We start from the raw sequence: 26981 nt of genomic DNA, 5'->3' as shown, positions 1-26981 counted from the left end.
ATAGTAGTAACTGCAGCCTCCCTGCTCTCACTGACCTGCTGCAGGCCCCAGGGCATCCCATCAAGTGATCCCCACACATTGCCCCTCCCCTGTGGCCCCGGGAGGCTCTGGCAGGGGTTTCATATGTGATCACTCACTCAGCTCGGCCTCTGAGGAAGTCCCATGATGCTGGCAGCTGGCCCCCAGCCCCCCTTCACACAACCAGGCAAAACAAACATCACGTTTAAGCTCTGCAAAACCTGGAGAACAGCCTCATGCATTTAGCACAAAATCTCCAAGATTTGAAGATGTTGAAATGAGTGCCTCCTTATTGAAAAGAGCAAAAGCCCCAAAGAGAAGGTCTTCCTGGGAACTGAAAACCCCCTGCCCTCTTGCACACCCTCACAGGGCTTCCTCTTCAAGGTTTCAACAGTTCAGTCTCGCTCCAAGGCCCAGTAGGGGCTTGGGTGAAATATAATGCTGTCACACTGGCAGGGAAGGGGTGCTCTCTGTGTCCCAGGACCCAGAAGCCATGGGACCAGTAATGGCATCATGCTGCCCCAAAATGGTGCAAAACACTGTGCTATAAGTGACCTTAAAAGAAAATAGAAGGGGTATGGTAGGCATCACATACATCCATTCTATTGACCAGTGCACAGGAGGCACATTGTGTACGGCAGGGTCACTAGCCCACTTCTGGGGTCCACGTCATACGGTGAGTCCTCCATTCTGTTCCAGCCTTGTTGATGCCCTTCTCCTTAGTGGGGCTGGTCAGCCCTAGACACAGGAGTGGAATGAAGGATGTTGGCCCTTAGTAGCAGCCTCTTCCCTTCTCTCCCTCACACTTGACTCTCTGTGTGCTCCCTCCCTCAAGACCACAGTATTGTCTTGCAACTCAGACTCTTCATGGCCCCCCTGACACCGAACTGTGTGTCCAGACCCTCACCAGACCAACCCTTTTGCATTACCCCATCACAACACAACAGTCTGCTCACTGCCGAGAAAGAAGTTTGATCACCGACTCCATTTCCGATTCCTTTCTCCGCAATATAATCAGCGAAGGTCCAACACAACTGAAAGTGCCATCCTGCCCAGGGTGTTTTGAGCAGTAACAGAGAATTGCTAAAGTGACATTGCCCACATCTGGACCCCTGGCATTGATTTTCTGTTTGTCTTTTCAACTCTAGGATCTGGCACACAATTCAGACTTCAGCATAAGAAGCTTGTCATATTTTGGGCTATTTTCATATGGGTTGTTTCTGTCTCTCCATCTAGATTTTAAATTCTAAATCCATCATGTCCTAGCACAGGGCTAAAACATTGGTTCACTCCCAGGAATGATTCCCTAATGTACATGAAGTCAGGAAGGGAAACAGGCTCATAAAATACTTGGAAGTTTGAGTGGGGAGGACCTTAAAGGATCTAGTTCAGCTGCCTCATCCTATAGCTGAGAAATCTGAGTTCAGACAAGCATGAACACATGAGACAGTGAACCACTTATTCATCCGAGAACAAATATTTATTCAATGTCTAATCTGGTTGCCGCGATAGGAATATAAAAATGAATCAGTCATGGACCTTGTTCTCTAGGAACTTTGGGTTTGATGTGTGAAGGAGATAAGATATGAATGAACATCAATAACTATACTAAGTGATAGGAAGCTGTAAGCACCATTAAGGTGTTAAATGGAGTATAACCAAGTGCTAAAAATTAATAGGGTTGATCCAGCAATCCCACACCTGGGCATATATCTGGAAAAAAATTCTCATTCAAAAAGATACATGCATCCCTACATTCATAGCAGCACTATATACAATAGCCAAGACATGGAAGCAACCTAAATGTCCATTGAGAGATGAATGGATAAACATGATGTGGTACATATATACAATGGAATATTACTCAGCCATAAAAAGAATGAAATAATGCCATTTGCAGCAACATAGATGGACTTAGAGATTATCATACTAAGTGAAATAAACAAGACAGAGAAAGATGAATACCATATGATATCACTAATATGTGGAATCTAAAATATGACACAAGTGAACCTACCTACAAAACAGAAACAGACTCATAGACATAGAGAACAAACTTGTAGTTGCCAAGGGGGGAGGCCGTGGGGAGGGATGGATAGGGAGTTTGGGATCAGCAGATGCAAACAGTTATATATAGAATGGATAAACAACAAGGTCCTACTGTATAGCACAGAGAACTACATTCAATATCGTGTGATAAACCATAATGAAAAAGAATATAAAAAATGTATACATATGTATAACTGAATCACTTTAATGTACAGCAGAAACTAACACAAAATTGTAAATCAACTATTCATCAATAATAATTAAAAAAAGAATAAGGTGCACATTAAATGCTGTGATTGACTGAGAAGGGAAGAGCTGAGGCCAGGTGGCAATACAGAGGAAATTTCCTAGTAGATCTGTGTCAAACATCTGGTCAAAGCTAAAGGATGAAGCCAAATAATGCTCTGCTCTTTGCTTGGTTGGTAAAGACTCATAGACTTGATTCAGCTCCATGTTTACGAAGAGTGTACTGTGTGCCCTGTCATGACTAATAAAGAGATGGGGAAGGAAGCTGAAAGAGCAAATGTACCAAATTGCCACCTTGGAACCATCCAGCTCAGCCTTCATTGCAGCACTATTTACAATAGCCAGGACATGGAACCAACTTAAATGTCCATCGACAGATGAATGGATAAAGAAGATGTGGATGGACCTAGAGTCTGTCATACAGAGTGAAGTAAGTCAGAAAGAGAAAAACAAATACCATATGCTAACACATATATATGGAATCTAAAAAAAAAAAAAAAAGGTACTGATGAACCTAGTTGCAGGGCAGGAATAAAGAGGTAGACATAGAGAAAGGACTTGATGACATGGGGTGGGAGGTCAAAGTTGGGGCAAAGTGTAGCATCGACATATATACACTACTGAATGTAAAACAGTTGCCTGGTGGGAAGCAGCAGCATAGCACAGGGAGATCGGCTCAGTGCTTTGTGATGACCTAGAGGGGTGGGGTAGGGAGGGTGGGAGGGAGGCTCAAGAGGGAGGGGATATGGGGACATGTGTATGCACATGGCTGCTTCGCTTTGTTGTGCAACAGAAACCAACACGGAACTGTGAAGCAATTATACTCCAATAAAGATCTATTAAAAAATAATAATTTAAAAACGATAGCAACTTAAAAGAGAGGAAAGGAAGCTTTGTTTCTTTTAATATCATCTCTTTCTACCTAGTAATTCTTATTTTTCAACTGTAAGTTGAGTTTTTCTCCTCACCTTATTCCTATTAAATTCATGCTTGAGAAGTATGCCAGGTCAATACAAATAACCTTTAAAGGCACAGCCCTGGTCTCAAGAGATGAAAAGTGCCTGTACTCAGTGCTTTGTAAAGACTTGCCTGGATAATCTGAGAGAAGGCCATCAGTGATGAGCAGGGCCAGGTTCATTCGCGACTCACTCAATTCTTGTCCTTGGTGCTGTTGAGACTGCAAAAAGTAGTCAAAGCCACAGTCCTTACCTTTAAAGATATGACTATCTAAGGGAGAGAAGATGTTCAAGCTTGAAACTCACAGAGAAAACTGACTCCTATATGCAAGACAGTATGGTTTGCATCACACACACACACACACACACACAGAGTCTTGGGATCAGGGGTGTGTTTTCTTGCCCCACAGCTTCACCCAGCTTCTCATCCAACCTGAAAGCTTTTCCTCTGCCTCAGAAGATGAAGGGTCATGGCTCTTTAAAGGCCGCCCTGCCACCTAACCCCTCCCCTGTCCCTCCCCTGAGACCTCTGGCTCTCTGCCATCATTTCTCTATTTTGGACCTTCAATCCTGTCTCCTGGGCCGGGCTTGTGGGGTGCCCAGAGTCGGGGTGCCGATCCCGGCCGCGAGATGAGGAACCTGGGGCCTGAGAGGTGAAATGATGAGTTATCCAAGGCACACAGCTAATTAAGTAGCAGAGCTGGGATTAGAACTCAGGGTCCCCGCATCCCAAATTTCTGATCAGGATCGTTAAAATGAGTCTGCGGAAGCAAACACCCAGTGACTTCCTGAAGCAAATCATCGGACGACCAGTTGTGGTAAAATTAAATTCTGGAGTGGATTACCGAGGGGTCCTGGCTTGCCTGGATGGCTATATGAATATAGCCTTGGAGCAGACAGAGGAGTATGTAAATGGACAGCTGAAGAATAAGTACGGGGATGCATTTATCCGAGGAAACAACGTGTTGTACATAAGTACACAGAAGAGGAGGATGTGAAGACACCGAGAGTACCATACTTTTCACACTCGGATATGTTTTTTATTAAGTTTTTTGGTTCTTCTGTCATATAATTTGTCCTATTTTGTCATAGTTGGTGATTTTTCACTGACACGTGAGTGAGATAAATGTATAAATTGTGGATTTAATTGTAAAGAGTTCTTTCATATTTAAGTTGTAGTCATTTTCTTTTACCTCTATGTCAGTGAGCAGAAAGCAAAAAGAATTTTCAAAAAAGAGAAAATCTTTTTCTCCCTACATGATTTGTAACTGAAGTCTCAAACAACACCATTTGATTTGCCTGCTTTGCTTGTGGGACTGACTGAAATGATGGATGTGAGGACAATTAAAACATTTGTAGAGACAAAAAAAAAAAAAATCCTGTCTCCTCCTTGGCTCCTTTTCTATGTCCTTCAAACATGCTAATGACTCCCTGCTCTAAAAATCCTTCTCAAATGACTATTCTGTGTCACACCATCCCTTCACCATCAATTTCACTTTTTAAGAAGGCTACCCTCACTGCCTCCAGTGTCCCATTTTCCACCTCTTCCTCTACCTCTACAGTTCAGCTCCTGCCATGACCACCCTACTGAATGGCTCTCTCATACTCATGGCTGCTCCTGGGGTGTAGATGATCCTCAAGTTTTGGTCTTGGGACTTGCTATTCACTTCCTGTGGGTGATTCTCTCTACTCCCTGGCTGATGATTCCCAGATGTGGTTTCCAGTCCTGATCCACATCCTGTGATACAGAGACCATACTTCCAGTGACCCACTAAGCAACCAGTCTACTTTGCCATCCCATGAAAACCTTGAAACTCAACATGCTCCAAATGGACTCATCCCCTTCCTCCTCTCAGCCTGCTCCTCCCCTAGTCTGAATAATAGTTTATGAAATCATCAGGCGTCTAGGCATCTACCAGGCAGCCTACAAGCTAGAACCTCAGGATTATATTAGATGCTGCCTTCTCCTTCATGTCTCACATTCAACTGCTTCCTAATCATCTCTTAAATCTGTTCCCTCTTGTCACTTTACCCCTGATCCTTTCAGTCCAGCAGACCCATCCACATACTTTGTCCTGGCTGCCCCCAAAAGCTGTGAACAATAACTATTTTAGGCAAGAACCCCAGATCTGTCCTTATTGTTCTCTACTCTCTGCTTCCCGATTTCTGCTTTGTGCCCCCAGACTTGATTTTCCACTTCTGTGGCCACTCTGGCTTCATTGGTTTTAGATTTCCATGTGATTTTCCACAATGGTTCTCCACCTGGTTTCCACTTCTGGTTTCAGGTATAAAATCACACCCTTTGTCTCTCGGAGAAACATCCTGGGCCATTCCTACTCCTGTGAGCCCCCTCAAGGCTCCTACCTCTGTGCTTCCATAGTAATGTTATTCTTTATGTGCCTGTTCTTTTCATTGGACTTGAAGTTCCTTGAGGACAAGAACTGCCTATTATTTACTTGCCTTTGAATTTCATTACAGGCACAGTATTAAGATTATTAAAATGGAAAGAGTGTGGTGTATACAGGAAACATTTAAGAATGATTCAAGGCAATACATGTCCTGTAGAAATACAGAGAGAGGGAGGGGCTGCTGTGGACTGAGTCAGTACAGGAAGCTGGATTCCAAGCTGAACACAGACATTGTAATTATATGCCCTAAAAACAGGAAAGCGCTGGTTACTCTGATGAAGTCTATCTTTTAACTCCTACTAGTGCCCTGAATTCTCCACTTACTCTGTTACGTTTTCTTAACCCAGCTGGGATGACTACAGCCTGTAACACCAAGAAGAGCTGCCCAGGATGTCATGAGAGGCATGGTCCAGCCAACAGGAAGCCATTGGCCAAGAGCCTCTCTGCTGTGTTAGGGCCAGGAGTTTGGGAGGCCCTCTTCTCTGTTTACTTGGACCAGAGGGACCTTGGAGCTTCTCTTGGCCCCAGAGTAGCTCCGGAATCAGAAGTGTTCATCATTCCTATGAAGACACATCCAGGGAGTGTTTGATCATGAGTTCTCCCTAGAGCCAACTCTCCAGCCAAATGTGAACAGCCCTTGTATAATCCTGGCTAACGCTCAAGGCCTTAGGTTTTTTCCAGAGAAGTATCCTGGGCCTTCTCATTGGTTTCTCCATTTATTGTTTCCTGTCAAGCTATCATGTGATTGGAATACTGCTGTCCTTAAGGCTGTGTCCCTTTGGTACCATGGGCTCAAGTTCTCCTTCCTGTCCTCCGGGCCTCACCTATAGCCAACCCCCTTGGCTGAGAGATCCCTGGACTGCACGGCAACATCAGCCTGGACTGTGGTTTTTCCTAAGATGCTCCTCTAAGCTGTTCATCACAGCTGTTCTGTGAAGGGGACTGTTTGGATCTGGCTCATACTGAAGGGAACACCAGTCCATAAGAAGGAGTTGGATCACGCCATCTTCCCAGTTGAGTTTTGGCAGCCAGGCCCTTCTTATTCTCCCCTCTCTGGTCCCTTCTTCCTTTTGGCCGCTCACTCTTGCCTCACTGCTCTCCCAGCTGCTGAAGGCCCCAGATGTTCCAGAGGAGCTGCTAGATGTTGGCCAACCGCACCATGAGCAGGCTTACTTTTAATGGTGTCCAAGGGCAAGCAAGTCTTCACCCCTGACCCTCTTCTGCATGGGTTTGTCCCTTCGAAGACACGTGTGTCCCCCAGATTTCACTGACTTCTTAAGCTTGCCGCTCAATGGTCTTATTTGTGGTCCATGTGTAAGTCATCACAAAACCCCTCTTCCAGTTTCCTGGGTTCCTGGAAAGCCTGGGTGAACTCTGTGAAAAAGTAATCTGGTCATTTCGTAGCGTATGAATACACTTGTTCAGAACCCAAAATCCAAGTTGTAATAGGTTGGTTTCCAAACCTAAAAGAAGACCCTTCAAAAAGAAAGAAAGAGAACCATGGAACAAATACATAACTAGAAGAAAACATCCTAAGGTCCTCAAAAGCTTCTGTGTATCTCTTGATGCACATCCACGTAAATGCCTTCCCTTCTTGCCTGATCCAACCTTGTCTCCAGAAACAGATAGATGATAGATGGAGAGAGAGATCCAAGGAAAAAAATGTCCAATATCATTCTCTTTAGAGTGGCTCATCATCTTATGGAGAAGAGCCTAGCTTTTCCACACACATAGAACTCACTAGGCAAAGGCCTGGAATTTGTACCATTTCTGTGGATATCATCACCTTGTGTCAATCATGGGATACATCAATCCCCTGGCAAATGTTTCCAGGTATAATGTAATTAATGTAGCACTGGGCTTGCTGAGTTTTTTTGTTTGTTTGTTTGTTTGTTTGTTTTTGGCCACACCACGCAGCTTGCGGGATCTTAGTTCCCCGACCAGGGATGGAACCTGGGTCCCCAGCAGCAGAAGTGTGGAGTCCTAACCACTGGACGGCCAGGGAATTCCCATCTGATATATTTTTTAAACCAATCCAGGCTGGTTCACCTTGAAGAACGCTTGTTCCTTTTCCGCAGTCGGGCTATAGGGCCCATCCTCTCCAGGCCCCGGGCTTTGAGCTGCCTGCTTAGTCTGGAGGGGGCCAGAGGATCGTTCTTCCTTCTGATTCTGTGCTGCTCAGCCCACCCTTCACTCCCTCTTGCTCCCATGCTGCCTTCTAGCTGCGTCAGAGGGGGGTTCCCCTGAGGATCAGCCTTAGGTCATTTGTACATGACTGGGCCTGCCCATCTTGACAAAGCACTTTCTACAAACCACGTGAGGGAGGCAAGAATAACAATAATAAATAAGACCTCTGAGGCCTCCATTAACCTCTGCCGATGCCGCCTCCACGTCAGCTCTTACGTGTTCATAGTGTCACCTAGAATCCCTGACGGGGCCACACCAGCTTTCCCACATTCCCTCCCACACAGCAGCTCTGATGAGAGTCCCTCCCTGACAGCCCATCTGTCCTGTTCTGCGTGGCTGGGTCTGTTTCTCTCAGAAGTGCTCAGAGCCGAGCTGACCTTATTCTCATGACCGTGGCCTTGAGAGTTTCCAAATCCTATGCTTCCCCCTGGTCTTTGCTGCAAACCACGAAGTTGGCTGTTTGGTGATGCACCTCTTTGCAAGCTTGCCTTTGGGTCAGAAATCAGGGCTCTGATTTCTAAAGTCTCTGGGTCGGGTTTGTTTTGGGAAACCTCCACCCGCCAGGGCCCCAGGGCTCAGCCCTCCCAAGGAGTGTCTGCAGAGCTGAATGGGCCTCTCTCTCTTCCCAACCTGCCCTGGTTCTTGCTGAGCTCAACTCTCAGGGCTTATTGTGACATTCTCCCATCACTATGGCCTTGCCCTGAACAGCCAGGGTGATAAATGCACACCAGCAACTCACCTATAAATGGTGGCAAAGTCTTCCTCTCCGCGAGGACTGTCAGCTTAGTGAGCTGAGCACTGGCCAAGCCAACTTAGACCTTGTTTGCAGTCTCTGGTCTGAACCACCGCTCCGTTCCGGAGTGTGATTTCATTATGCAGCTTCTGGACCTGATTGAGATCTCAAGTCTATCTTGAAGCATAAATGGGGCAGGGGCTCCCTCTGGCCCTCTGGAACACCACTCGCTTCTCACATGGTTCCTCAGCCTCTGGGTTCAGGGGTCCCCAAAGCATTTCTCCTCTCATTTTATTAAGCGTGCATCAGCCAGTGTTGGTCACTTAGCATGAGCCTGACCCGGGCCAGGTGCTGAGGCTCCCACTGTGGTTAAGGTCACCGGTCCTGGGGGCCTACATACCTGATAGGAAGCCGTGGGCTGTGGACAAAGTGCTGGGGATCCCTGCGGAAGAGCCTGGGAGACGTTTGATGTGGGTTTTAAAGCAGGACGAGGAGTTTAACACTGAGGGGGCAGCAGCGGTCCAGCCAGAAGGAAGTGCAGGAGCTCCCGAGGGGGGCCCGGGGGCTCTGGCGTGGGCAGGGTGTGGCGTGGAGGTCCCTGTGTGCAGCTCGTGTATGACAGGCCTGGCCTGCGGGGAGGACATCTGAGGCCACCGGTAGGTCCCCATGTGCTTGTGAAGGAAGTCAGACGTTGTCCTAGAGATGACAGAGTCCCTGAAGGTGTTTAAGCAGAGTTGGGTCAGAAGCGTGGAGTGAAGAGTCCAAGCCTGGGGCAGGGAGACAAGTCATGATGGTCCTGGTCAGAGACGGTGGGGAGGCTGGCTTTGAGGCTGTGGGTAAGAAGGTGACATTTCTGGGATAGAATCAACCAAATCTAGTCATCTGCTGAGTAGAGAGAGAGAAAATGAGGGAAGCATTGAGACTCACACTGAAGTTTTGAACTTGAGAGGCCGGATCCAGGAGCGGAGGCAGGATGAGAACAGAATGGGGGGTGATGGGGTCAGAATGAGACTATAACGTCCTTGGCAATGTGGTGCCAGTGGCGAGGAGGCGGGGGCAGAGGAGCCCTTCCCGAGGTCTGAGGATGAAGAGAAGCAGGGAGATGCTGGCAAGGCCAGAGGTCTTTTCCAAAGTGGAGGGAAAAGCATATTTGTGAGGAGAGGGGAAGACACAGTAGAGAACGGGTCGCCCTTCACTGGGTGGGTGCCATGAGCAGGGCTGCCCCTCACACTGAACACACATAGCGTGTTTCCAGCCTCATGAGGTAGAGGTAATTATGCCCATTCTCCAGATGAAGAAACTGAGCCCAACTGTTGGTCCAGCCACTATGGAAAACAGGATGGAGTTTCCTCAGAAAACTAAAAATAGAATTACCGTACGACCCAGCAATCCCACTCCTGGCCATATACCCGGACAAAACTATAATTCAAAAAGATACATGCACCCCTATATTCATAGCAGCACTATTCACAATAGTCAAGTCATGGAAACAACCTAAACGTCCATTGACAGATGAATGGATAAAGATGCAGTACATATATACAATGGAATATTACTCAGCCATAGAAAAGAATGAAATAATGCCATTTGCAGCAACATGGATGCAACTACAGATTATCATACTAAGTGAAGTAAATTAGAAGGAGAAAGACGGATACCATATGATATCACTGAAATGTGGAATCTAAAATATGACACAAATGAACCTATCTACAAAACAGAAACAGACTTACAGACATAGAAAACAGACTTGTTGCCAAGGGGGAGGGGGGGAAGGAGAGGGATAGACTGGGAGTTTGGGGTTAGTAGTTGCAAACTATTTAGAACGGATAAACAACAAGGTCCTACTGTATAGCACAGGGAACTATATTCAGTATCCGGTGATAAACCATAATGGAAAAGAATATTAAAAAAATAATGTATATATGTGTATAACTGAGTCACTTTGCTGTACAGCAGAACTTAACACAACATTGTACATCAACTATACTTCAATGAAAAAAATTTAAAAAAAAAAGAAAAGAAACTGAGCCCAACTGAGGGATTCTACCGGGGATGGGGGCTCACTGAGCAGCTGAAGCAGAAGGAGGGAGTGGTGGGGAAGGGAAAAAACTGAGATCAGAGGGGAGCTAATAGAATGGGGGTGGGGCAGGCATTTGAGGGGCTGAGGAAGGTCAAAAGTTTAGACTTGGGATCTGGAACAGTTCTGGTTGTTCCAGATCCCAAGACCAGGCACAAGGACTGAGGGTTCAATGGTTCGTTCACAGGAACACGATGGTTACCCGGGAAGAAGCAGCTGCAAAAAGCCCTCTGGGGATGGTGGCCAAGGTGACAGTGAGGCAGGTGTCTGCCTCTTCTTTCCTGCTCTTCCTCTTCTCCTCACATATTCAGAGGTGTGTGTGTTCCCAACCCACTGTGTTTGGGAGTCCGTCTTGCTTTCTGCCTGCCTGTCTTTTTGAAGCATCTATGAACCAAAAATAGACACAGCCCACATTTTGCCTCAAAGATTTACTCTTTGTTTGCTCCCAGCTCCCAAGTTGAACTCTAAGCTGCTGTTGAATTTATCTGAGGTAACGAGGGATGGGGACAGCCTTGCATAATTGGAATCTGAAGATAAGCCAGGAGCTCATTTTAGCCAAAATTCCTGCATCCTTTCCCACCAAGTCTTTATGCCCAGGTTGCCAGCAAATAGCAAATTGACTAGTCTGAGTTTGACTAGTTCTTTATGCAGCATCTCTGACCTTGCATAATTGGTGGTGACTGGGCGTTCCAGTCGGTCCAATGCACCACTTGTCAGGTCCTTCAAGATGTGGACATTTTGTGATTGGGGTGGCCATCCTAATAGATCACAGTAAGTCAAAGCTTTGCATCTACTGCTCACATATATTTCTGCTGATGTTGGAAAACATACCCTCAATCAACAACGAGCTAGTGAAACTACTGAATGGATAAACAGATTAATGAATGAATGAATTTCTAAGCCATGTAAATGACATTTCTGGACAGTTCATCCAATGTGAGAGACAACTATTATACAGACTTCTGTGAAGAAGTATGATCTTATTACTCTCAAGTTTTCTTCTATTTACTACTATTTGATCATCAAAGACCCCAATGAATTCTAATACGTGAGGTGTTTTGGAAGATTAACTGGAACCAAGGTGAAATTTACCAGAGATTATATATAAAGTTATACACCGCAGTTTTTATTTTTTTAATTTATTTATTTTATTTATTTTTTTTTTTTGCGGTATGCGGGCCTCTCACTGTTGTGGCCTCTCCCGTTGCGGAGCACAGGCTCCGGATGCGCAGGCTCAGCGGCCATGGCTCACGGGCCCAGCCGCTCCGCGGCATATGGGATCCTCCCGGACCGGGGCACGAACCCGTATCCCCTGCATCGGCAGGCGGACTCTCAACCACTGCGCCACCAGGGAGGCCCCTGCAGTTTTTATTTTTAAAAAATAAAAATAAATACCCTCCCAAGTACAGAATTATAGACTGGGAATAATAACATGTAGAATCACAGAGTGAAAGCAGACTATTGGACAATCATGTAATTTATCCATAAGGAAAATTAATCCCAGTGAGATTCCAAGATTTGCTTAAAGTCTTGGCAAAGAGTGTTTGTTCAGAACCAAAATCCATTTGAAGAATCTTGGATTCAAATGAATTTAACCTTTACAAACAGAGAAACCTCATAGAAACTAGTTGGAAGAGGTTCAGTGGAAACTTGTGGACAAGTCGTTGGTTAATTTCTCAGACTCTGTTTCCATGGGGCCCTTATGGACTCCTCTCTGCTTCCGGAAGCCTCCTTCATGCCCTCTGCAGCCTGGTTTCCCTTCTTGCCCATAGCCATCCCAAAAGGCAGAGTCATTTCCACGTCTCCACGACCTTCCAAAGGCTCCTCATGGCTAACTGACCTGGGCGGGGTCTCCTAGGTCCAGGGGTAGAGGGTGGGGCTATGCCTTGTGGAACTGGCAGAGGCTGATTCCCTAAGAAGAGGGTAAGGTTGGGAGGGCAAACTAGCCACTGTAGTGCCCCCAGGATGGAACACACGGGTCAGAACCTAGCTAGCTGACTCTGGGCCAGCATTCCGTCGATGACTGGAAGGGTTGGGTGGACTCAAACACAACTGTAGGTGAAAGTGGCAGTGCACTGAAGGTGAAGGCAATCATAAGCAAGAAAGGAGGTGCTGGCCTTGCTCTATTCTCCCCTGCTCAAGTACCATCCAAAGGTGCATGGCTGACCCATTTTAAGAATAATCCAGAGACAATTTAGAGCACAGCCACACAAAAAGTGACATTGATAGTGAAGAGATTCAAAATTACATTACAGAAGACATGATCAGAGGACTTGGCATATTTAACCTGGAGAAAGAGACTTAAAGAAGATGTCATTCTTTTGTCCAAATATTTGAAGGGCTGGCTTCATTCTTTAAGGGATTCTATGTTTGCATATGTCTGCAGAGGTTCAGAACACGTACCAATGGGGAAAAACTAAAAGGAGGTAGACTTTGGTTTAAATTAAGGTCAGCATCCTTTCCAATAGAGTTATCTAGAAATAGACTGCCCTGTCACGTTTAAGAAGTGATGGGATGATTACTTGTAAGGAAAGCTGTAGAGCTGATATATGAATTAAGAGTTTTTTGTGTTTTTTTTTTTGCGGTACGCGGGCCTCTCACTGCTGTGGCCTCTCCCGTTGTGGAGCACAGGCTCCGGACGCGCAGGCTCAGCGGCCATGGCTCACGGGCCCAGCCGCTCCGTGGTATGTGGGATCTTCCCAGACCGGGGCACGAACCTGTGTCCCCTACATCGGCAGGCAGACTCTCAACCACTACACCACCAGGGAAGCCCAAATTAAGAGATTTCTAAACTCTATTCCAATTCTGGAATTCTATGACCCTGCTGCTGGTTCTTCTGGCTGGCTGGGTTGATTACTGTCACAGGAGCGAAGGCCACTGTGTGTGGTCAATAGGATCAGAGGTACAAGCAGATGCCACATGGCTCACAGTTGGGGGTCAGCAGGTTGCCCTGATCTCACGTTGGATTCCTTCTGTCCTGGACCTTCTCAGGTCTGGTCTGAGACAAGCCTCCTTTGGCTAAGGTGCTGTGGATCATTCACGCCTCCCTACCATCTGCAGGAGTGGCCAGAGGGGCTGCAGTTTGACAGTTGAATGCCCAAGATATGAAACTGGCATCAAGAAGGTGCCTTAGACGTAGCTCGTTTGGTTGCAAAGACAAGCAGCCCGTTCAAAGTAGCTCAGATTTTTACGAAGAATAAGGGAAATGTGTTGAGGGATGTATTTTAAGGATATAAAGAGGTTTTCCAGAAACTCAGGAAAAGCTGAACAACACGAGCAAGGAAGGGCAGGACTTAAGGACAGTGGGGTGATCTTTCCCCTGTGACTCTTCACTCAAAATCCTTCAGAGGCCTCTGATTGCTGACCAGTTGGTAAACTGGTTGAATCTCCTCTCCATCACCAGACTAATAATGTGTAGTCTGCAGGGCCTGATTATCCAGGGGCTGTACTTAGAGCAAGGTAAGCTAGACGGAGAAATTGGGCTTGGGAAAATGAACCAAGTCATCCAATACAGAGATGACCTAGGTAAGCACTACAATGTGTCCATATGAATTTGGGGTTGTTTATACTTTTACAGTTTTAACTCCTTTCTTCTTCCTCCATCCACTGTGCCTTTCTCTGCATTTCTACAAACTTATATTGTTCCCCATTGAGTCAACAATCCCCCCAAAACTAGATCAGTACGCCTGGTAAGCCAGCTGCCTGTTCCAAAGAGCTTAGGCAAAGAGATTGAATATCCAGCTTTGATTACTCATCCTAATGAGCTCACTCATTAGTATATGTAACAAATAATTACTGAGTGCTTAATTGTGAGCATAGCTGTCCACTAGAAACAAAGAGGTATAATCTATGATTTATACCCTCAGGCAGCTTGCAGTCTATCTGGGAAACCAGGACATACACTCTTAAGCAAATAAATACAATTTAAGGTAATTCCTATTATCTCAGTGCTATGTGGATTTTAACCAGTCTCGTGCTCAAAGAAACCAGGTCCAGCTCATTCAACGTGATGCTAAGCAGAATCCAGTGTCTCCATTCAGCACTGAGAATCCCTGTCTCTCTGAAGCACTTAACTGCAGAAACTTTGACGTCCTCTGCAATTGATTATGCTGAGTCCAATTAATCAACATGCAGAATAAAGATGGAACTCCAAGGATAAACAACAAGGTCCTACCATACAGCACAGGGAGCTATATTCAATATCCTGTGATAAACCATCATGGAAAAGAATATGAAGATGAATGTATATATATGTATATATATGTATAACTGAATCACTGCTGTAGAGCAGAAATTAACACAACGCTGTAAATCAACTATACTTCAATAAAGTGTTTAAAAATTGTTTTTAATTTTTAATCATTGTTTAACCATTGAAATTCTAACATCAGAAAAATATATTTCACTTCTGGAATGCTTGTACCAAAGGAAATAGCTCTAATTGAATGTACTGTTTATTTTTTCCACAAAGAATGTGTAATTTTCAGTGAATTATTACTTAGAATCAACTATAGCTATTAAGACTAATTACTTATGGCAGCCAGAAATAGAGAACCCAATCTTTCATAGTATTATAAATGTTCTCTCCTTGTTGAAAAGTTTTCCTGTGGGATTATTATTTTTATCACAGATGAAGATGTAAATTAGTATCCAAAAAACCCCACAATCTGCAGTACTTTATGAGAGATCAAGTTTAGGAAGCTAACATTAAAATCCCACAGAGTTTCATTTCTTTAAGTTACGAAGTATATGTATTTATGGAAAGGAGCATCACACACATTTTATTGAAAATAAAGATGGCCAAATCTTTTCATGGGAAAAGCTAACTCTTTGTTGTTTCTGAAAGAAGTGTTTAAAGACAAAGGCCTCTGCCCATCCCCAAAATAAAGTCCCCTGCTTTCTTCTCTGAATCTCCTAAATAATAAAATAATATCAAAATCTTCCTTTGAGTTCTTTTTTAAAAGGAAAGATAAATGTAATGTTGCAAAATCTTGATTGAATCTGTTGAATTTGGGCGGTAGGTATGGGGGGACTCAGTATTCCACAGGACTGTGTGTGAATTTTTTGTTTTTTGGGTTTTTTTTGGCGGTACGCGGGCCTCTCACCGCTGCGGCCTCTCCCGTTGGCGGAGCACAGGCTCCTGACGCGCAGGCTCAGCGGCCATGGCTCACAGGCCCAGCCGCTCCGTGGCATGTGGGACCTTCCCGGACCGGGGCACAAACCCGTGTCCCCTGCATCGGCAGGCGGACTCTCAACCCCTGCGCCACCAGGGAAGCCCCTGTGTGTGAAATTTTGGGAGAGAGAGAAGTCCTCTTGCCGAATAAGATGGGCACCTTCCCATCCTCCGACTCCTTTCTTTATCCAGGCAGTTGTCAACAGTAGCTGTGCTTACCATTTTGCTATTCACATTCATCTTCGTTTTTTAAACATTTTTTAACCCTTCATTAGTTGGTGTATTTCTTAACACTGAATCTTTATTTTATTTATTTATTTCGCCACACCACGCAGCATGCGGGATCTTAGTTCCCTTACCAGGGAATTGAACCCACACCCCCTGCAGTGGAAGTGTGGAGTCTTAACCACTGGACCGCCAAGGAAGTCCCTCGTCTTCATTTTTTTTTCTTTTTTTTGAAGATGTTGGGGGTTGGAGTTTATTAATTAATTAATTATTTTTTGCTGTGTTGGGTCTTCGTTTCTGTGCGAGGGCTTTCTCTAGTTGTGGCAAGCGGGGTCCGCTCTACATCGCAGTGCGCAGGCCTCTCACTATCGCGGCCTCTGTTGTTGCGGAGCACAGGCTCCAGACGTGCAGGCTCAGTGGTTGTGGCTCACGGGCCTAGTTGCTCCGCGGCATGTGGGATCCTCCCAGACCAGGGCTCGAACCCGTGTCCCCTGCATTAGCAGGCAGATTCTCAACCACAGCGCCACCAGGGAAGCCTTCATCTTCATTTTTTTTACCCCAGGGATTTCTCTTACTTTCTTGGAATTCAAATGATGAATTTAAAAGGATGTTATAGGTTTTCAGCATTTCTAGGTACTTTGTAGTAGGAGAGATTTCAGGTAGTTCAATGCCTAACCCTATTTTTGGAAATGGAGGTTTTCGGCTGTGCTTTTGACATAGTTTTAATTGATTTTTAATATACAGGGAGGCAGTCTATAAAGTGACTACATCCTTATCAAATATTAGCTTACAGATACATGTTATGGGTGCCCAAACAGTATAAGTGAATAACAATAACTCCTATCCTCCCTCTAAGAACAAAAGATAATTCAAAGTATGTTTCCTACTTTAATAATCTTTGTATAAAGTGAAAGAGAGGCATGGACATATATACGCTACCAAACGTAAGGTAGATAGCTAGTGGGAAGCAGCCGCATAGCACAGGGAGATCAGCTCGGTGCTTTGTGACCGCCTGGAGGGGTGGGATGGGGAGGGTGGGAGACGCCAAGAGGGAAGAGATATGGGAACAGATGTATATGTATAACTGATTTAATTTGTTATAAAGCAAAAAATAAATAAATAAATAAATAAATAAGGAAAAAAAAATAATAATCTTTGTATAAACAGGCTAACAGAGTGGGTTTTGGGGGGGGGGCATTACAAAATATTTTGCTCCAATTTTACCTCAAGAGCAGTGAGTGTACGGCACTTAGCTAAGTCAAGAGGACAATAGCATCTTAAAGTGTACAGAGTCTAAGAGGTTACAATGCATTATCTCATTTAACTCTCACAGCAACCGAACAACACGGCATCTGGTACTGCCATCCTGCATTCACAGATGGAGAGAATGATGCCCAGGAAGGTGAAGGAGCGTAGCAAGCCCTACACACTAAATGCCAGGGCCAGGATTTGAGCCTCTGCGGTTACACCACCCCATAGCATTTGTCCTCCAAAAGGCAAGGCTGTCTTCTCATAATGGTTATTCATGTATTCATTTCCCAGGCATAAAGCAGCTGAGCCTTAAAAGAAAAAAGAAGGTATCAATAGCTTCAAAAATCCAAAGAAGAGAGTGGAGGGAGTGGTCACTCTGTTTTAGACCAAAAAAAAAAAAAGTGGTAGTTGGTGGTGGAAAGATTAAATATGAAAGAAAAAAAATCACCTTCTCCAGGTTTAGGGAAGTGGTCTGTATCTGTATCTCCTCCTGTGCTCTTAGGAAAACATACCGCACACATATTCTTCAGACAAACATGAGCACTACTAATGGGAGCTCCTCTGAGGCTGGCTGGCTGTCCCGTTCCTGCACTGTCATTTTCAACCAAACAGTTAAATCTGGAGCTGGGTAGATATTAGTGGCTGGGTCAAAAAGACAGTTTTGCTATGAACTATTTATACTTAATTGACCTCTGTGTGTGTGTGTGTAGTTTTGCCAAGCATTTTAATAGTTTTCATTGAGTATTCTTTATTCTTTTTTTGGGAAAAAAAGCTATTCAGGGATGGAATGGGAGGAGGACAGGGCATGAAATGCTGTCTCCCCTAAAGACTTTGGGCACTCTTCCCAAAGCGGAGGCAGAAGGGAACACTGACCTCTGACTTGCAAATAACTTGAGATATTTTTCTTGTAGTTCACCACTGGTATTCTTTGGTTTTTAGACTCTCTGATTTAAATTCCAGTTCAGTCCTGATATAGTAGAACAATCAAGTATATTTTTTTATTTGCAACTTAATCTAATAGCACATTTATTTGAATAATTATTATCCAATACTTCAAAAAGTCTTTACTTTTATCATTAACAAGTAAAATATAGGCTATTGTCCAAAAATAGAAAGTACAAAAAATATAAAGATATAAAGAAACAAAACCACTTATATTCAATGATACCAAAAAAAAAAAAGTTTATTAATTTTTTTTTTTTTTTTTTTTTTGCGATACGCGGGCCTCTCACTGTTGTGGCCTCTCCTGTTGCAGAGCACAGGCTCCGGATGCGCAGGCTCAGCGACCATGGCTCACGGGCCCAGCCGCTCCGCGGCATGTGGGACCTTCCCGGACCGGGGCACGAACCCGTGTCCCCTGCATCGGCAGGTGGACTCTCAACCCCTGCGCCACCAGGGAAGCCCAAGTTTATTAATTTTAAGGTGTCTCACCTATGCTCAAAACCCTCAAATGAATTTTCATTCAGAGTAAAAGCCAAAGTTGGTTGATTTCTTTAATAGACTTAATTAATTAATAGACTTCATTTCTTTGTCCATGGTCACATAGCTGGCAAGTGGCAGAGTCAGACTTCAAATGGCAGTCCTGAGCCTATGCCCTTGATTATCAAGCTTTACTGCTTCTCAAATATATATTTGATAGATAATTTCTTTTGTAGTTTATACTCAAGTCACTCTAGACAGTCACATAATTTTCAATACTTTTTCCTTTTTCGATATTTTTACTTAATTTTATTTATTATTTTCTCTGTATGCCTTATAATGGAAATTTCTAGGAAAATGCTTTATAGTAAGGATAGTAATAAACATCCTTATTGTTTTTTTTTAACAGTGTCATCTTTATTATTTTATTCTTAACTATGATGTTAGGTATATGGTTATTATTTGCTTTTGCTGGGAATGAATGTTGAATTTTACCAAATGCCTTTTTAGTATCTGTTGAGATTATTTTTTTTCTCAAACCATTTTGTGTGGTACATTGTATTATTAGTTTCTTCATATTGAACCATCCCTGCATTCCTGGAATAAAATCTCCTTGGTATGATATATTATTCTTCTAATACATTGCTGGATTTGATTTGCTAAAACAATTTAAGGTTTTTTATCTGTATTTATAAATCAGACTGGTGTGTAGCTGCCTTTTTTGTTCTGGGTTCCCAAGGTTTGGTAACAAGATTACACAAAGTTATAAATTGATTTGGAAAGCTTTATATATTTTGTTGTGTTCTGCAATGATTTATTTAGTATGAGAATTAATTTTTTTGTAAGTTTGAAAAAAGTTACCCATAAACTATACACCCATTTGAGCCTTCTGACTTTCTTGAACGTAGCTCTTCAACAACTTGTTTAATATCTTCTATTGCTATTGATTCATTAGGGCATTTTTTATTAATTTAATTTATATTTTCCGGGAAAATTCAATTACATGCTGCTTATAAGAGGCGTACTAACATAACAATTAGAAGACTGGCCCAATTCACCAGATCAACACAAAGTAAAAAGAAAATATATATCCCAAAATTAATACCAATCAAATTAAAATTCAAGGCTGGAAGAATTCATGGGCCACAGAACATAGTATTCTGTTGATGAAGAACATCATCTTCTGGAATGAAATGGATAACAGACATACATTTTAAGTCCTAAGTAACATAGCCATGACTTATATAAAACAAAACTTGTTCAATGTATAAGTATTAATTGACAGAAAAAAGTGATAGGAAACTTTAAGACATCTAACTCATTTCTTAACAGATGAAGTGGCAAAACATAAGTGGGATAAGGAGGTTGAATACTTTTCTCATGTCTTCAGGTGAAGAGTAGACTGGCTGAGCTGTCCTGTCTCCTGTTCTGTCTCCCAAGGGTCCAGCGAGCATTCACCTAACACAGCTCACATCTACCAACCTGGGCTCCTCTGCCTGCTTCCCTAACTTGTTGACCCCATGACGTACGTGAGAACTTCATCCGCAGCACTACTATCAGGTGGCTTCCTTCTTGTCCCCATCCAGAGTTCTCCATCACCATCAGTCTCTCCTCTTCCCTAAGCAATTTCCAGCCATTTCTCTGGAAACAAAAATCTCTCAGTGTTATGGGGAGAGAGCTAGGAAGATAGAGTTGGAAGGGTAGTTTGCAGGCTTCCTCAAAGAAGAAAATCCACTCAAAGGGGGCCAGAGACCCCTTTATCCGACTGGTACAGTTTGGGGGTGACTGAACCAGAAGGAGACAAAGTCAACCATCGTCCTACCTTTTCTGGAAGCCACTTGACTCAGTGTCAGGAAATGAGAGAGGGTAGGCTCTTCTCCTTTTTAAATCAATTCTATCTCATTTTTAATGGAAACCCCTCCTAATTTCCCCGACACGAGATGAAGAAGGCGGCTGAAACCTGCAAGATAACGTCCCCTCCAGCAAAGCTAATCAGGGCTTGGGAAGAGCAGTAGAAGGACCAGAAAGGTTGTCAAGGACCTTCTCCCTTGCTGCTGTCAAGGCTCCTTACCGGATTCCCAAAAGCTTCAGCAGCGGCCAAGGCTGCCACTCCTGGGAGAGCTCAGCGCTGTGCTAAGGAGGATTATGCCAAGGAAAAACCTCTACTCGCTTCCCAGACGAGGAGTTCCAGGTGAAGGAAGAAGGGGGAGAACAGAACTGTAAGTACAATAACTAACACGGGATGGTGTCATCCTTCCAGACGACTATTTCAAGGCTGCTGTCCAAACTGCAGGGAAAAAGGGAGGAGCAATTTCAATCCAGTAGAAGATCTTTCTCTGGTTCTCTTGTTTACGGCAAGTAGCTGTGTTACATAAGGGCCTGGCTCAATACTAGCCTCCTTTAGGAATTGGCTTTCTGGATCCTTTAATTAAAGTACCAGTATTACGATGAAAGACTTAGCAGATATGTGTGCCATGCCGAGCACTGCTGGTGATCGGCCTAGAACTAGTGAAGGAACAGGAGGGTCTGGCCCCAGCTCGCATGGGAGTCTGGCTCTACATGTGCTTGGGAACTTGGGGGACGGTGTCAGGTGAGCTGGAAAGCCTGGGTGGAAGCTCCAGGCTGAGCTCCTGGTGACTGAACCGCATGCCCTTGACATGTGACTGTAGTTGGGTGCCTGTGAAACTACCCTGGATGCCCAAGCAACACAGGGGAGCTTCCTGGGGTCAATGATGCATCACACCTGCCAAAATGGATGTGCCACTTCCTCAGCCCACCTGTTCTCAGCCTCCAGGTGGGTCAGCTTTCCCAGGACTTACCCTGTGCACTTTTTTTTTTTTTTTTTTTTTTTTTTTTTGCTGTACGCGGGCCTCTCACTGCTGTGGCCTCTCCCGTTGCGGAGCACAGGCTCCGGACACACAGGCCCCGCGGCCATGGCTCGCGGGCCCAGCCGCTGCGCGGCATGTGGGATCTTCCGGGATAGGGGCACGAACCCGTGTCCCCTGCATCGGCAGGCGGACTCTCAACCACTGCGCCACCAGGGAAGCCCTACCCTGTGCACTTTTACTTCTCGGAATCCGCTGGGTACAGGTTTCCAACCTCAGCACTCCTGTAACCTGGATGATATCTGTGATTCTGGAACTAACTGCACTAAGATATCTTTTGAAAGAGACATACGTATCTGTATTTCCATCTTCTTATAGCGTGTGCTTATAACCCCAAGCACGAATGTGAACCTATCTCCTTTCTGAAGGCTGCCTGGTGGTGGAGTACCCACCGCACCTGTATTCACAGACCACCCCACTTGTGTGGGTATAGTTCTTATAAAGCCCAGGCTCCAACAGTCTGTGGGTACTGGGAGTCCCCTTAAGAGTAACGGCCCAGATTTCACACGCTCTGATGGCTCCTCCAACACAGAGAGCACAGGATCTCAGTCCCCTGCTCCACTCTCCAAGAATCTGTCACACAGGTGCCAACAGCCTTGCCCTTGTTCCGCTGGCTCCCCCCCAACTCAACTCTACTGATGGCCACGGTCTGCACCCCAAACAGAGAACACTCGGGTCTTCCCCAAGCACCCAGACACCCACAGAATGGAGGTAACAGCCCTCTCCTCCATCCTGGGTGACTCTGTCTCTCCCCCGAAGCAGAATGTTCCTGTCCCCTTCTCACCGAGCATCCCCCCCAAGCCCGAATCAGCTCCTACAGCTCAGTCTGTGGATCTTCTGGCCTGAAACTGAACACAAATTTACAAAGCTAGGCTGGAGGCAATTTCGGAGACAGATACCACGGCGGCCTCCTCACGTCAGCTTCTCGCCTGGCTACCTGTGCCTTCATCCTCCTTCGGACGAAACCCCATGCAGAATGAGACTGCATGAAGCCACGCGTGAGTTCACCGGTCAAGAGGGGATCCTAGCTCATCATGTCCAGATTAGGACCCAGGTAGTCCGAAAACTCTTCGGAGGGTAGGACCAAAACAAGCAGACCCTAAGTTAAGTGGAGGAGGACAAATATTCCTTTGGTGCATCTTCTTTCCTTGCATTTTGGGGCAGCTCCTTCAGGGACAAGAATCCAGGGACTATCATCAGGTTATCTCTTTAGTTCTGGAAATATGTGCATGTCAATGAATCCACAATATTGGATTGATATTCCATGTAAAAATGATCAGCAAAGAGGTGTCCATTCTGTTCTTCTAACGATCTATAGAGTCAGGTCAGATCTTATTAAATTCATCAGCCAGATGATAGAGATAAAGGATCTTGGATAATATGCATCATGAAAATTCTAAAAAAAAATATGAAAGAGTTTTGCAAGCTATGACAGGTCCATGAACTTGGCAAGGGAAGGGGACCCTCTCCAGACAAGTCCCTGGGTTACCTGGAAAGAGAGTGGCCTCTGGACTCTTACCCTGGCACTTCCCTTCCCTTCTGAGTGGTCTTGAGCAATTCACTTCACTCCCCTGGGTTTCCATTTTCTCATCTATAAACTGAAAAATCTTGATGGATTATTGCAAAAAATTGAAGAAGATTGAATAGGCACTCCATAATGATAGCTCTTGGAGCCATTATTTGGTCTGGGAATATTTTTTGGAGAGGAACTATAGGAGCCATATGCTTATCACCATCTCCACGTTTGTCTTTGAAAGAAGACTTTCTCCCTCTTTCTTTCACGTATGTATGTACGCACACACGTGTGCACGCATGCACGAACACAAACACGCACATTTGGGTAAGACCATGGACTCTAGACCCAGACTGCCAGGGTTTGTGTCCTGATCCCACACACTCTCTCTCTCATGACCTTGGTCACTTTACCTAACTTCTGAATGTCCCTTTTCCTCATCTGTTAAATGGGGACTGTTGTAGTTGATATGATAATTAAATGAGTGAATATATTTAAACAATGAGAACAATGCCTAACATATAAAACAGTGTACGTGGGTTTATTATTATTATTACTATCTATTATTCATTATTCCCCTGGCTGGGGAAGAGGGGGAGAACTCTGTGTGAAATCTGAATTTCAGTTTTCACCTTCATCACCGACCTCTGTTGTGTAACCTTGTACACACCTCTTTCTTCTATTTACCCATCTGCTTTTCATTCCAGAACAGCAGGCACAAGTGGGTCTGCTGGACACCTGTAACCTACTTAGCTCTCAGGTCATACAAGGCTCACCTCTGCTAGCCACTAAGCAAACCTTTTCCCAAAGAGATTTCCCAAAGAGACAGCTTCTCTGTCTCAGGTGGTCCCACAGAAGGAGAGGACCCTCTATACAAGAGACCTGTTTATCAGAGTCAGCAAAGGAAGGGGGCGCGTGAACTTTCATGTTGCTGACACCCAGCCACCTGGGCAGAATGTCCCCACGTGAGGAGAGCTGGGTCTGCTTGACCAAGGAAGATGAGCTACGACCCACAGCAAGGGTGGATCAGACTGACCTCCCGCCTACCCAGTCCATCAGCAATCCGTGAGCAACCGTGCCAGTGATGCTGGTCCCATCGCATGTCCACTTAGCAGGGCTCTTGGCAGGACACACACACCAAGAGACACAGCCACCCAGGCCCCCTGGAAGGGTGGACCACTGTAATGGCAGCTGGGTGGCGTGGATGGTGATGACAGGTGGTGTGGGGCTGAGCCCCATGGGCAGACAGGAGGGAGTACTCTGGGGCCTAAGACAGTAGGGATGACAGGAAAGGGTGGTGGGTTGGACCTCCTCTCACCTTCATTTCTTCCCTGGGAGACCTGTCAAAGAAAGCAGAAAGAGAAATGCATTTCCTTTGAGTTCTCTAAAGCAAGCATTCTCCAGAAAAGAGAATTGATGAGACTGGTTAAAGTGGATTAACGATCTGATGTCCATCCAGAGAGGTGTCTATTAATGGATGTAAAATGGAAAGCTGAATCCATGGGACCGATTAATATTTATGAACAGTTGAACTAGGCAGAGGGGAAAGGCTTTTATATTGGACAAGAAGGGGAAAGGTTGCATACTATAGATACTATAGAATGGATTTGTTTGAATAAAGCTTCTGTTCTGATCACTGGGCAATGTTATAGAACAGGAATGTAGGATAGAGAAATCAAATCTGTATCTAGAAGTTATCAACTTTCCTCACAAGAACGTTGTTGGTGCCTATTTTTGTGGACCATTCCATCTTAAAAATAAGTCTGATTTTGTGCAGCCAGTTGTGGTAGAAAAGGAACTCCGAAGGGTAAGCAAGTTTCCTACCAAAAAATCCAAGTTATTAAAACTACAATTAAGACCTGGAAAGAGTTACTGATTTTACTCCTTTCAATGAAAGGAAATTTACAAGCAGGAGAGGAATTACAGATGGGGCAAGTTCTGAGATAGGAACTCTAATTACAGCAGGGCAAGAAGAGTCTGCTTTGGGAAATTTCTGAAAGGTTAAATAGGAAAGCTGAGTGTCGAAATCATACTGTGATGAGAATAAATAGAAAAAATTGAGTTTGCAAAGAACTAAGCTGGGTAATCATGAAAGAAAAGACAAGGACAAAGAAGAAAACCTGAAGACCAAAGTAAAGAACAGAAACTCAGCCCTTAAAAAATGCTAAATATAGGGCTTCCCTGGTGGTGCAGTGGTTGAGAGTCCACATGCCGATGCAGGGGACGTGGGTTCGTGCCCTGGTCCAGGAGGATCCCACATGCCACGGCGCAGCTGGGCCCGTGAGCCATGGATGCTGAGCCTGTGCGTCTGGAGCCTGTGCTCCGCAACAGGAGATGCCACGGCAGTGAGAGGCCCGCGTATCGTAAAAAAAAAAAAAAAAAAGTGCTAAATGTAGTACACAAAACACTCAGAAGGTGTGGAATGATAAGTCAGAAGCCAAAACTCAATTACCATTATCATGCAAAGGAACAACAGAATGCTTAGCAAAAATAAACGACTTCCCAGAAACAGACTCACAGACATAGAGAACAGACCTGTGGTTGCCGGGCGGGGTGGGGTGGGGAGGGATGGATTGGGAGTTTGGGATTAGCAGATGCAAAGGATTATCTATAGGATGGATAGACAATAAGGTCCTACTGTAGAGCACAGGGAACTATATTCAATATCCTGTGATAAACCATAATGGAAATGAATATAAAAAAGAATGTATATATATAACTATATATAGATATATAGATATATCTATCTCTGAATCACTTTGTTGTACAGCAAGAATTAACACATTGTCAATCAACTCTACTTCAATAAAATGAATTAAATAAATAAATAAATAAATGACTTCGCATGTGACTAATACCACTTTTCTCAGGTAGCTTGTTCTGCAGAGCAAAGGCTGATAATCACCCCCATCTCAAGTGAGCATCTACATTTAAGTGAGCCCTACAAATAGGAGACACAGCCATGATTATTGACCATTGTTACCTTTCAAGGAGAAGCAAACTGACGTCAAGCATTAGAGTTTGTTAGCACTCTCCAACACAGATGACACAACGCTGGGAGGAATTCTCTTGAGGACATTGAGCAATGCTTGCACATGTGTGCAGGTACGTGTTGCCTATCTGATCACGCTGGACCGGGAAATGCTTCTTAGCAGATCGTGGCATGAATTCTTTTTCAAAGTTGAAAACACGAATATTACTGTTACCGCTCAGAGCAGGGAGACGGCGGGCACCGCAGGCGAGACAGGTACGGCAACTCTTACAGGAAGAAATAGAAACCATCTAGCAACGCACATTTACTGAGCATCAGAGTGCTAGGCGTCAGGAACGGTGGTATCACGACAGCCGATAAAGCCTTTCAGAAGTACGTCTTCCGTTAATTCACACATTTCCAAGAGGTGGATGTGGTTAGCCGTCTTCATTCGTGGGCAAAAATGAGATTCAGAGAGGTTAATTGAACTGGAGAGCTCCTGATTTCTAGGTTTAGATCCTTCCTGTGTACGTTCTGGGTTTAAATTATGGCTGCATCACTTAGCCGAGTTAGTTGAAGAAGTTATTTAGCCTCTGCATCGTCAGTTGTGACGGGAAATACTAATCCCTACCGCCTAAGATGGTAGTAGGATTCAATGAGAGAACGTGTATAGAAATGCCAGACACGGTGCCTGGCACGTATTAGGTGCTCAGCAAAGGTTGGTGTCTCTCCCTTCCCTTTACTGATGCACACACGGGTGGATGCAGCCGGCTGTCCAGCCTGGATGGTGCAACACAGCAGAAATAGCATAGAGCAATGCCCCAGGTAGATGCAAGATGGCCCACCGACCAGAGACCAGGGTGCGGC

At 44.7% G+C, this 26981-nt stretch overlaps 1 protein-coding gene across 1 annotated transcript; it reads left to right on the top strand.

The window, feature by feature from the left end:
* Positions 1-3867: 3867 nt before the first annotated feature.
* On the top strand, positions 3868-4441 carry LOC308618379 (U6 snRNA-associated Sm-like protein LSm6). The gene has a single exon (XM_081236133.1). The coding sequence runs from the start codon at positions 4025-4027 to the stop codon at positions 4265-4267; it is 243 nt and encodes an 80-aa protein (XP_081092259.1). The 5' UTR covers positions 3868-4024; the 3' UTR covers positions 4268-4441.
* Positions 4442-26981: the final 22540 nt, after the last annotated feature.

This window comes from Mesoplodon bidens (assembly GCF_964165515.1).
Source record: "Mesoplodon bidens genome assembly, chromosome: 1".
Classification (NCBI taxonomy): domain Eukaryota; kingdom Metazoa; phylum Chordata; class Mammalia; order Artiodactyla; family Ziphiidae; genus Mesoplodon; species Mesoplodon bidens.
This window is presented reverse-complemented; position numbering and strand designations above follow the sequence as displayed.

Excerpts from the sequence above, each read along its gene's own strand:
- LOC308618379 (XM_081236133.1), top strand. The coding sequence starts at position 4,025 with ATGAGTCTGCGGAAGCAAACACCCAGTGACTTCCTGAAGCAAATCATC.